Source organism: Oreochromis aureus, linkage group 12, assembly GCF_013358895.1.
Source record: "Oreochromis aureus strain Israel breed Guangdong linkage group 12, ZZ_aureus, whole genome shotgun sequence".
NCBI classification, from domain to species: domain Eukaryota; kingdom Metazoa; phylum Chordata; class Actinopteri; order Cichliformes; family Cichlidae; genus Oreochromis; species Oreochromis aureus.
In genome coordinates this window covers 38,207,013-38,220,178 of record NC_052953.1, presented here as the reverse complement: position 1 = coordinate 38,220,178, position 13,166 = coordinate 38,207,013, and the positions used below count along the sequence as shown (strand labels likewise).

At 41.6% G+C, this 13,166-nt stretch overlaps 1 protein-coding gene across 1 annotated transcript in view; it reads left to right on the top strand.

Annotated features, from left to right (window-relative positions):
- Positions 1-13,166, top strand: part of LOC116319451 (adhesion G-protein coupled receptor D2) — a 36,923-nt gene that overhangs the window by 19,732 nt on the left and 4,025 nt on the right. The window contains exons 10-14 of the mRNA XM_039620577.1: positions 9,169-9,210; positions 9,329-9,382; positions 9,476-9,623; positions 11,802-11,860; positions 11,951-11,981. Coding sequence (XP_039476511.1) covers positions 9,169-9,210; positions 9,329-9,382; positions 9,476-9,623; positions 11,802-11,860; positions 11,951-11,981 — 334 coding nt within the window. The remainder of the gene's footprint in view (positions 1-9,168; positions 9,211-9,328; positions 9,383-9,475; positions 9,624-11,801; positions 11,861-11,950; positions 11,982-13,166) is intronic.

The window sequence follows — 13,166 nt, the reverse complement described above, 5'->3', positions numbered from 1 at the left end:
ATTTTGAATTCAATTCTGGATTTAACAGGAAGCCAATGAAGGGAAGCCAAAACAGGAGAAATCTGCTCTCTCTTTCTAGTCCCTGTCAGGACTCTTGCTGCAGCATTTTGATTAGCTGAAGGCTTTTCAGCGAGTTTTAGGACATCCTGATAATAAAGAATTACAGTAGTCCAGCCTGGAAGTAATAAATGCATGAACTAGTTTTTCAGCATCACTCTGAGACAGGATATTTCTAATTTTAGAGATGTTGCGCAAATGGAAGAAAGCAGTCTTACATATTTGTTTAATATGTGCGTTGAAGGACATGTCCTGGTCAAAATGACTCAAGGTTCCTCACAGCATTACTGGAGGCCAAGGTAATGCCATCCAGAGTAAGAATCTGCTTAGATACCATATTTCTAAGATTTTCAGGGCCGAGTACAATAACCTCAGTTTTATCTGAATTAAGAAGCAGAAAGTTAGCGGCCATCCAGGTCTTTATGTCTTTAAGACATTCCTGCAGTTTAACTAATTGGTGTGTGTTACCTGGCTTCATGGATAGATAGAGCTGCGTGTCATCTGCATAGCAGTGAAAATTTATGCTATGTCTTCTAATGATGCTGCCTAAGGGAAGCATGTATAATGTAAACAGAATTGGTCCTAGCACTGAACCCTGTGGAACTCCATAATTGACCTTAGTGTGTGAAGAGGACTCTCCATTTACATGTACAAATTGGAGTCTATTAGATAGATATGATACAAACCACTGCAGTGCAGTACCTGTAATACCTACAGCATGTTCTAATCGCTCTAATAGGATATTATGGTCAACAGTATCGAGCGCTGCACTGAGGTCTAGCAGGACAAGCACAGAGATGAGTCCACTGTCAGAGGCCATAAGAAGATCATTTGTAACCTTCACTAAAGCTGTTTCTGTGCTGTGATGAGCTCTGAAACCTGACTGAAATTCTTCAAATAAGCCATTCCTCTGCAGATGATCAGTTAGCTGTTTGACAACTACTCTTTCAAGGATTTTTGATATGAAAGGAAGGTTGGAGATTGGCCTATAATTAGCTAAGACAGCTGGGTCTAGAGATGCTTTTTAAGTAAAGGTTTAACTACAGCCAGCTTGAAGGCCTGTGGTACATAGCCGATTATTAGAGATAGGTTGATCATATTTAAGATTGAAGCATTAATTAATGGCAGGACGTCTTTGAGCTGTTTTGTAGGAATGGGGTCTAAAAGACACGTTGATGGTTTGGAGGAAGTAATTATTGAAGTTAACTCAGAAAGATCAACTGGAGAAAAAGAGTCTAACTTAACATTGATGGTACTAAAAGTAGCTGTAGATAATATTACATCTGTGGGATGATTATTGGTAATTTTTCTCTAATGATAAAAATTTTATTTGTGAAGAAGTTCATGAAGTCATTACTAGTTAACGTTAAAGGGATGGTTGGCTCAGTAGAGCTCTGACTGTTTGTCAGCCTGGCTACAGTGCTGAAGAGAAACCTGGGGTTGTTCTTATTTTCTTCAATCAGTGACGAATAGTAAGATGTTCTGGCTTTGGGAGGGCTTTCTTATAAAGCAGCAAACTATTTCTCCAGGCTAAATGATGATCCTCTAAATTTGTGACACGCCATTTCCTCTCCAGCTTACGAGTTATTTGCTTTAGGCTACGTGTTTGAGAATTATACCACGGAGTCAGGTACTTGGATTTGAGGCCTTAGTTTTCACAGGAGCTACAGTATCCAGAGTCGCATGCGTAGTGAGGAGGTAAAATTATTAACAAGATAATCGACCTCTGTTGGAGTAGCGTTCAGATAGCTGCTCTGCTCTGTGTTGGTACAGGGCATTGAAGATGATAACAGTGGGTGGATTATATTCTTAAACTTAGTTACAGCACTTTCGGAAAGACATCTACTTTGATAAAGTCTACTCTCCACTGCTGTGTAATCAATTATTGTAAATGTAAATGATATCAAGAAATGATCAGACAGCAGAGGGTTTTCAGGAAACACTGTTAAATGTTCAGTTTCTATGCCATATGTTAAAACAAGATCTAGAGTGTGATTAAAGTGGTGGGTGGGTTCTTTTACATTTTGAGAGAAGCCAATTGAGTCTAATAACAGATTAAATGCCATGTTGAGGCTGTCATTTTTAGCATCTACATGGATGTTAAAATCACCCACAATAATTATTTTATCTGAGCTGAGCACTAAATCAGATAAAAGTCTGAGAAATCAGAGAGAAACTCTGTGTAAGGCCCAGGTGGACGATAGATGATAACAAGTAAGACTGGTTTCTGAGTTTTACAGCTGGGGTGGACGAGGCTAAGCATCAGGCTTTCAAATGAATTAAAAGTCTGTCTGGGTCTTTCGTTAATTAATAGACTGGTGTGAAAATTGCTGCCACACCGCCCCTCGGCCTGTGCTTCGAGATTTCTGGTAGTTAGAATGACTCAGGGTGTTGATTCATTTAAACTAACATAATCATCCTGCTGCAACCAGGTTTCTGTAAGACAGAGTAAATCGATTTGTTGATCAATTATTAAGTCATGTACTAACAGAGACTTGGAGGAGAGAGACCTAATATTTAATAATCCACATTTCACTGTTTTACTCTTTGGTTCAGATGTGGATACTGTATTTTTCTTTCTTTGTGATTTTTATGTTTAAGTTGTTTATTGCTGGTTTTTGGTTTGTTTTTGTCTTTTGGGAGCTGACACAGTCTCAATGGAGATGGGTTTTGGGGGTAGCAGGAGGAGAGAAGCTGCAGAGAGGCGTGTAAGACTGCAACTGGTCCCAACTCTGGATAGTCATATTTTGGGGGGTTTAATAAATTTGTCCATATTTCTAGAAATGAGAGCTGCTCCATCCAAAGTGGGATGGATGCCGTCTCTCCTAACAAGACCAGGTTTCCTCCAGAAGGTTTGCCAATTATCTATGAAGCCCACATCGTTTCTGGGACACCACTCAGACAGCCAGCAATTTAAGGAGAACATGCGGCTAAACATGTCACTCCTGGTCTGATTGGGGAGGGACCAGAGAAAACTACAGAGTCCCACATTGTTTTGGCAAAGTTACACACCGATTCAATATTGATTTTAGTGACCTCCGATTGGCGTAACCGGTGTCATTACTGCCGACGTGAATTATGATCTTACTGTATTTACGTTTACCCTTAGCCAGCAGTTTTAAATTTCCTTCAATGTCTCCTGCTCTGGCCCCTGGAAGACAATTGACTATGGTTGCCGGTGTCTCTAGCTTCACATGTCTGAGAACAGAATCACCAATTACCAGAGTTTGACCCCAGCGGGTGTGTCGCCGAGTGGGGAAAAACGGTTGACACATGAACAGGTTGGTGGTGTACCTGGGGCTTCTGTTTAGGACTATGCTTCCTCCTCACCGTCACCCAGCCGCCCTCTTTCCCCAGCTGCTTGGGGTCTGCCGGGGAACAGCTAGCGGGCCTCACGCTATCTTCGGCTGCACCAGCTACAGGGGCCTGGCTAGCTACGGGTGAATGAAGGGTGCGGCCGAGTCTCCAATTCAGTAATCCTGGCCTCCAGAGCTGCAAATATACTACATTTGTTACAGGTATCATTACTGCTAAAGGAGGCCGAGGAGTAACTAAACATCTGACACAATGAGCAGGAAAGTGCAGGAGGGACAGGTGAAGTAGCCATGGTGCTAACGAGTCGGCTACGAGCTAAGCTAAGCTAGCGAAACAGTAAAGAGACAGTGAGTGAATACTTTGGCTATAAATTAGGTAGTGAGTACACAGAAAGGGTGATTCAGATGAAGCACGTTAAGATTATACTATGAAAAAGGGATGTATCAAAAGATTTAAATTAAATTGCTAAGCAGAAAAGCTACTCAGAAACACCACTGTGTTTGAGCAGGAACAGGAAGTGATACTATACCACAAAGCGAGCGAACACCAAGTGACAGCGCCACCCCCCTAATAAAGACCTAGCATAACAGAAGCCAGCCATGGGCAGTGTTGGGGAGTAACGGAGTACATGTACCGCCGTTACGTATTTAAAATACAAAATATGAGTAACTGTATTCCATTACAGTTACCGTTTAAAAAGGTGGTATTCAGAATACAGTTACTTTGTTGAAAGCACAGAAAATACCGCCATTTACACGGCGGTATTTTCCTGTTTAGGCTATGCCCTCTCTATTTTTAGTTTCCACACGGAAACCCAAACAAAACACGCATTAAGAGGCTCTAATGCCTGTGTCTCAATCTCGCAGCCCATGTCACCCCTACTTGCGGCCCGCATAATGACGTGAAGAAATATTTTTAAAAAATTATTCACAAAAAATATTTAATATGAAGGCAATAGGCAGAGTGTTACAGGCATAGCCCTAAAGAATGTGGCCTCATGGGCAGTGTAGTCCGTGCTGCGTTATGTGTCTGTGAGCGAGGGAGGGAGAAAGAGTTGAAAAGTAGGAGCTGTGACCGAGCAGAAACGGGAGCTGGAAGCATGTAAATATAATAATAACCACTGCAGCCAAAAAGAGTGCCTGACGAGCCCAGTTGTAAGTAAGCTATTAAGACTCGACTGTACGCTGTGTTCGTGTTTTCCTCCGAAACAATAAGTTCCGTTGGAGCAGCCTTTCAACGCCTCTCTCTGTTTCTCACTAGCAAAGTTGACCCAGACAACAAAGTAAAGCTAGTTTTCAGCTACGAGCCCGACACGGAACCCGACGTATTAGCCAGAGGTCCCTTTACTACGGTTCAGAGCCGCGGACCTGTTTTATATACTCGCGGAATAGTTTTCTATACGAGATCGCTGCAAAAAGTGCAGCCTGACCTAATGTCCACCTACTGTTACTCATATTAAGATTTAAACATCTAGTTGGTATTGGTATGGTGAGTAGCCTTCAGTAATAGTAATAAATCACACAGCAATAGTACATTCATGTACTTGTAAAAAGCTTGAAAATATATTAAGTAATCCAAAGTATTCAGAATACCTTACTCTCATTGAGTAACTTAACGGAATAGGTTACAAAATACATTTTGGGGCATGTATTCTGTAATCAATCCGAGAAAATGTATCATTTTAAAGGAAAAATATGTTGATTCAAAATTTCACGGTGTCAACAAATCCCAAAAAAGTTGGGACAAGTAGCAATAAGAGGCTGGAAAAAGTAAATTTGAGCATAACGAAGAGCTGGAAGACCAATTAACACTAATTAGGTTAATTGGCAACATGATTGGGTATAAAAAGAGCTTCTCAGAGTGGCAGTGTCTCTCAGAAGCCAAGGTGGGTAGAGGATCACCAATTCCCACAATGTTGCGCAGAAAGATAGTGGAGCAGTATCAGAAAGGTGTTACCCAGCGAAAAATTGCAAAGACTTTGCAGTTATCACCATCAACTGTGCATAACATCATCCGAAGATTCAGAGAATCTGGAACAATCTCTGTGCGTAAGGGTCAAGGGCGTAAACCCATACTGGACGCCCGTGATCTCCAGGCCCTTAAACGACACTGCACCACAAACAGGAATGCTACTGTAAAGGAAATCACAGAATGGGCTCAGGAATACTTCCAGAAACCATTGTCAGTGAACACAATCCACCGTGCCATCCGCCGTTGCCAGCTGAAACTCTACAGTGCAAAGAAGAAGCCATTTCTAAGCAAGATCCACAAGTTCAGGCGTTTTCACTGGGCCAGGGATCATGTAAAATGGAGTGTGGCAAAATGGAAGACTGTTCTGTGGTCAGACGAGTCACGATTCGAAGTTCTTTTTGGAAATGTGGGACGCCATGTCATCCGGACCAAAGAGGACAAGGACAACCCAAGTTGTTATCAACGCTCAGTTCAGAAGCCTGCGTCTCTGATGGTATGGGGTTGCATGAGTGCGTGTGGCATGGGCAGCTTGCATGTCTGGAAAGGCACCATCAATGCAGAAAAATATATTCAGGTTCTAGAACAACATATGCTCCCATCCAGACGTCATCTCTTTTAGGGAAGACCCTGCATTTTTCAACAAGATAATGCCAGACCACATTCTGCATCAATCACAACATCATGGCTGCGTAGGAGAAGGATCCGGGTACTGAAATGGCCAGTCTGCAGTCCAGATCTTTCACCTATAGAGAACATTTGGCGCATCATAAAGAGAAAGGTGCGACAAAGAAGGCCCAAGACGATTGAACAGTTAGAGGCCTGTATTAGACACGAATGGGAAAGCATTCCTATTGCTAAACTTGAGAAACTGGTCTCCTCGGTCCCCAGATGTCTGTTGAGTGTTGTAAGAAGAAGGGGAGATGCCACACAGTGGTGAAAATGGCCTTGTCCCAACTTTTTGGGGATTTGTTGACACCATGACATTTTGAATCACCATATTTTTCCCTCCAGATGATAAATTTTCTCAGTTTCAACTTTTGTTCCGTGATTTATGTTCTAAGAGAGGAGGAAGGTGCCCACAGGTGTACTAATCCTGTGCAAAAGGTGCAGGAGACTGCAAGGTGGTATCAGCAGTCTTTAGTGTACCTTTAGGATTAAAGAAGAAGCAGCAAGTGAGGGCAAAGATTAAATGCTGCTGGACAAACTGACAGTTGAGGTCAGGCAGGAGACTCTTTGGACTATGATGTTATTAAACAACACTGATCTGCAGTGAGAGGAGGGAGCAGGCGGGGAAAACCTGGAAATGTGGAGGTATGCTCTGTAGAGAAGGGGAATGTATGTCGGGAGCAGAAGACAGAATATATATGTGTGAATGGGAAGGCAACAGGTGTAACGGTGAAGATGCAAGAAGCAGAGGTAATGAAGGTGGAGGAAGAATGCAAGGAGAGCTTCACAACATGCTAGTGAGATCAGTCAACATCTGGTTTAGACAGAGTTGCACAACAAAAAGATGGGAGATGCTAACATTGTCTTTGGGAGTAATAAGGAGAGACGCAATTAGAAATGAGTCTGTCAGCTCAGGTTGGAGACAGTATATGGATATTTGAAGAGGAGTGGTGGTGGATGTGTTGTACACAGGATGGATAAAGAATGCTTACATTGGAAATGCTTATAAAATGGAGTTATTATGAAGAAGAGGAATTCTTTGCTGAGTATTTTATTTCTGATTTGGGCGTCTGACAGCCTCATTCTGACAGAATTCAAAATCTGTGAATCCAGCCTGTTGAGTTCTCACATCACGTCAATAATTCTCTGCTATAGTGGATGTGATACTAATACTGGTTACTGCTTGGCAGTGGTTTCTGGAGGGTGCTGTCTTTTGCTGGGTGAAAGCGGTTGCAAGGTGCTGCAGTAAAAACCTCCTAGGTATTGTTTTGATTGCTGGCTCATTCCCCAAAGTTGCATGTTTGTCTGCAAATACTTGTTGAGCAGCAATGCAACTGAAAAAGTGTGACACAGACTAGAGATGGAGAAGGTTTGCCTTTAAAGTGAAACTTGTGCCTCAGTGCTACAGCAGGCATTTTTCAGAAGGTACAGCTTTTACTTTGAAGGCAATTAATCTCCATTTCCAGTTTGTGTCACATTTAGACGAATGTCACAGAGCAGTGACTAAGTTTGTGGTCAAAGGCTTGCACCCATTTGCCCCGATTTTCGGTAAGTGAATGTGTTTAATTGTAGGCAGGGACATTACTGGATATTCTTGTGTAATTGCTACAGAATAATTTATGTTATACTTTGTTATTGCTACAGAAGAATATTTATTTCATTATTTTATATTTACAATTTTTTTTCCTGGGGACCCTGTGACACCCCATTGAAGAGCCGTAGGCTGTGGATCTCTTAAGATCTCACTGTTGGGTTTGTAAGGCCATGTTACTCCTAAATTTCTATCTTGTTCAAAGAGAAGATATAAAACAAAGTTCTAAGCTAATCGACCTTAGTGTTCTCCTTTTTTAAAAAGAATCGATAAGAGAATCGATAAAGAATCGAATCGTTAAACAGAATCGAAAATGGAATCGAAATCGTGAAAATCTTATCAATACCCATCCTACAAAGTGTTACACAGAGAGACGCGGTGAGGGAAACAGACTTCACTCTGTCTTAACTGAAGTAATTGCTTTATTGCTGTTACGTCCCTCTGCAGCCCCTAATCATCTCAATGTGTTCAGCTGGTGCTAATTGGCAACACCTAGTCAGGTGTGGATAAAACCATACCTGAGGCAAGCTTCCCAGGGAGATCACTTGTCTTTGCCTTGGTGGCACCAGCCATTTTAGCGAACCTGCTATGCCATTTTAAGAAAGAACCTCTTGTCACACTCACTCTGATATTCGTCTCCTTTTTTATGTTGCGGCTTTGAGCCGGGTCGTAACAGTTGCCTCTTGCCAATATCATGCACATACAGACAGCAACGTCTCAAAATGGCCCCCAACCCATTTCCTGCTCCCTTTAAATACTCTAAAGACCACGCCTTCTCAATTCAGACTGGCCTATAAAAGAGCTGCAATTGAAGCAGGCCTCCTCTTTACTGGGAAAACAAGATGGCCACCACAGAGGTAACCTGCAAAACACTTTGTTACATGAATGCTTCCCAACACAAAGCGATCACAAAAAGGGTTGTGCCAACTGGGTAAGACACATTTTACCCAGCGACAGGTGGTCACCAGCTGTCACTGACAATTCTAGGCTTGTGTGACTGGGGTCACTTGGACAAGTTAATATATGATATGGTTAGTGGTCACACGTCTCAGTAAGTATTTCTATACATTTATTTCAGTATTTTACATGTAATTATTATATTTTACCATATTGTTACATTATAAGCAAAACATCTGATTACTTTCCACAATGTTGTGTTGCAGCCCAACTCTCTGTGAATGGTACTCATGGGCACTGATCAATGGTCAGTGCTCTGTTTATCAGGTTGAGGAAACCTGTAGCTGAGACTGAAGAAGTCACTTGGATGAGTGACGAAACGTTTCTCCCACTGAAAACGTCCAGATGAACAGAATCAGCTTTTGGGAGCCATGAAATGCAGTTCTAAAATTTGTGGTATTGCATTCAGTTGAGCTGAAAGCTGAAATTTGCTGACTGTAACTGCAGCTCTTGTCAGGAGTAGAAAACCACATTGAATGACGGTACCACAGTATGAAAGCTTTGTTTGAGTGAGGTTACAAAACAGAGCAGTGAAATCCATATTGTCAGATGGAGATGATTCTTCCCTGTCTTCATACGTGCTTCTTAGTGCACCTCTCTTCTCTCCACAGGGTCTGTACATCTTCTTAGTCTATGCTGTTTACAACAGTGAGGTAAAAATGCATTCAGTCCAGCTTTTGTCCTGCAAAATCAGAGCACATCCTTGTGCATTATGTGAGGCTGCCAGCCTTTTGGACCAATCAGTGGTTGTAAAGACTGCTTCTCATTTAGGTGAGGAATGCCATAAAGAGGATCAAAGAAAAGAGAAAGGCCTTATCTTTCACGGTGAGTGAGCAGAAGGATCCATCAGAACAGAAAATAAATTCCCTCTTCAGAAAAGTGGACTGAAATATGGACTGGGTTATGATGTTTTGGCAGAACTGCTCCCAGCCAACCAGCTTCCTACCTTCTCAGAGGACTCCGATCACTTCCTGGGGCCACAGCCTACCGACGACCTCCAGCCCCGAGACCAGTGAGACGTCTGCACCTGCCGGCACTACTTCCACATCCATGGTCATCAAGAACGGTGAGCTGACGTGATGTGCTCCTCACTCAAATATCACACATTTTGTTAAGAACACTGATTGGAGTTTATTGATCATGTGTCTGCTGTTAGAAGATGTCAGATTCAGCCAAATGCTGCAGCACTGGTCAGATGTACAGTGCAATAAGTAATGACCCAAAGCATACTGCAAGAAAGTGTTTCTCAAGCCAAAGAAACGGGTGTTTTTAGATGGCCCAGTCTGCTCTCACCTCAACACAGTTTCAGATACTGAGAACAAAACTGAATAAAGAGGTGGGTGGAGCAATCTCAAAAAAGCTTTTTGCAAACTCCGTGAAACAGACAGTGATTATTAGCATCTACATGTTTTCAGGCTCTGTAGCCCTGGTTATCTAAATATGTACAGACCTGCCTGTATATTGGCCTCACCTCACCTCAGTGCCAGACAGTTTGCCATAATTGTCTTATTGTTTGGCTTTGGCTGGTTAAAAACCGAAGTTGGATAACTTTTTTTATAATGTTTGATCACACTTTATACATTTATGACTCAACAGGTTTATCGACCAATGCATAACACAAAATTAATCTGATTATGACCCTATCTGGTGAAGCAATCCCGCTGCAGTATAGCTGAATGATATTTCTGTGAACACCGTGACTACACAGCGGCTGCCTCCTCTGGAGACAGAAAGAAAACATCACCTTGATCCAGCTTCAGTGTTATGAGTCTTTGTGAGTTACAAAATCAGTGAAAGAACTTAAAAACTGTTATTGTGGGAAATATAATAAATCGCCCATCCTTCAGACTTATCAGATGCTGTGGATGTGATGCATCCACCATCAACTGACTTTTGGCCATTGTGAATATTATCATAAGAAAACAGTGAATGAAGTATTATTGTGGTGCAGTTATATTTAGCTGCAAATCCTTCAGTTAAACTAAAGACATGTTTTGAAGACAAAACGTCCTGCACGAGTTATTTTTCACTTCTAGAAGAATAGTGAGAACCATAGAACCAGGATATGTACTTTAATGCACACATTAAGCAAACTTGTAGGACTGCCGTAGAAGGTTAGTTAGGTGAGTTTCTTCAGTATTTGGACGAAGGCACAAACTCAGTAACAACACTGTGACCTTTAGAAACATTTAATCTCAAAATGATTCTGGAAAACTCGTCCAGGCGTGAATGTGAATATGAGTGAGTTTGTTATCATAAAACTTATTGTTAGGGGACCATCAACCTGTAGAAGCATGATAACTTCCTCATGTGCTTGGTTCCAGTGGAGGCCTCTTCCTGTGAAAAGGAGTTCTTCCTCCCTGCTATCACCAAGTGTTTACTGACAGTAAAGAATTAGAAATTCTTTACTCTAATATATATAAAGTGCCTGGAGATGATTCTTGTTGTGAAATTGAGCTATATAAATAAAAACTAAATTGATTTAAGGTCAAGAAAAAGAGCATGTTTGCTTCCAATATGCTATTAGAGATGACGAGCTGTCTGTGATGTGAGTCAGGTCTACTGAGATGAGTAACTTGCCCAGATTGTTACGTCGATGTTTGTGAAGGACACCTCAGCAGCGTATTTAAACGCACTGTCAGCATCATTTATGAACATGTTGGGTTAAAAGACGACTGCTCACATTGCTGTGATTGCTGCATCACTATATCGGTGCCAAATAATATGTTCTGTAATGTTTGTGATGTAAATTCTCTAAAACAACATTTTCAAACAGTCCTGACAGGGGTGCTGGACCAACCTTCAGCAGGTCATTAAAAACCACAACAAAAATCTATTCTCCATATTTCAGGTCACTGAAAGGTCGTCGTCTCTGAACAAGCCTTCCCTCAGAAGTCATTAGCCATGATGATTAAATGAAAGATACGTTATAATAGTGTGCTTCAGACTCGGCTCTTTTCATAGATGAGTTGATCCCATCTGTCCTGCTGACATAAGGCGGTGATTAAACGCTTCATTGTTAATAAACAGAGGCAGAAACAAAAGGAAAAAAGTTGCCCATGAAAATTCTCATAATGCTCTTTTGTCATTCAGATTGTTTGCATTTTTCATTCTGTGTTTTATAAAGCTTCCTTTGTACTGTGATGTGCTTATATGACTGCTTTGACCTTGCATAAGTAACTGTGTGTGTCCTCAAAGACAAATGCAAACTTTAAATACAATTAGGTGTATTTTGTGCTTGCAGAGAGTTTCAGAAAGGAGAGCTTTGTGAGTTTCTTTTTGAACCAAGGATCCGGAAACCAAGTAAGTCATGCGTATGCATTATCAATACAAAATGTTTTCTATTACATCTGCTGACTAATTATGAATGTATCGTGTTTTTGTCGTTAACAGGTGGTACAGCTGACGGGGTTCAAGCCATCGGGTACAAAGCTAAAATCCCCTGATACTGTGTTTGAGTTGGTTGGAAATGTGCTGTGAACATAAAGCAACACAAGTTCAACAGCAGAACAGACAAAATAATGTAAAGAGAACTTGTGAGGAAAAGAAGAAAGTATCAAACATGATGAGCTGAAATAGTGGCACAGAGCAGAAAGTCAGAAATAAGGAGAAGCAGCGATAAATAATTACAAACTGACAGCAAACACAGCAATGCAGGGCAGAAGGTGAACAGTGAAGTGGAACGACTGAATTAAAGGCCATGAGCTGTTTTGGTCTGATGTGAGCAGCAGTGACTGAACTGCACAGTAAACAGCAGCAGGAGCTCTTCTTCACACAGAGACACCCTCTCTGAAAAAACAAACAGCAGTTGTTGAAAATAATGAATATTTTTGAGTTGAATTGATTTGAAGTCTGTTGCTGAATCATTTAAACTGTATGTCCACATAGTCAGTTCAGTCGGGCAACTCAAACTTGATTACTATATTACAGAAGAGGAATACAGTCGGCTTGGCATCTACGTTCAAACACACACAAGTGTAGGAGCATTGAAGCACCAGGCCCAGGTAGCTTAAATAGTTTGCCAGACAGGGAGGATATATTTGGTATATGACACGAGGAGTGGGGCATGTGAGTGTAAGTGATGTATGCCTGAACTCGCTCACAGGCTTCACTTGGTGCACTCCATTTCATACAGGCAAACTGGATGTATCACGGTGTGCAAAAATAGACCATCACAAGATTTCAGGGGGTCATAAAATAAATGAAATCTGTGAAATCCTATCAGCTCGTTGCCGGCGTCAATACCAGAGAAGTAAAGTGCATTGTTGACCACTTAATATCCAGTTGTTGTCTAGTAGCCAACAAGTGTCCTTGTGGCTTAGAATTATGGACAGCTGTGGCTCATGAGTTGGTTCAGGTTGTCCCTGCACTACCTGATGTGGGGACAACCTGCCCCTTGTTCCTCCAGTGTGCAGTTTTAAGTGTCCTTGGGCAAGATACTGAACCCCGTAGATGAACTGTAAGTGGTGTGTAAAGTTAAAGCAGCTTAAGTGGTCGGTACAAATCTACCTACCATTACACTGACCGGATGTATAGAACGAGTGTGGAATTAAACCCTTGTTTCTATGTGCATATGAAACCTTAACCCTGGCCTGATGGTGGGTGCTCC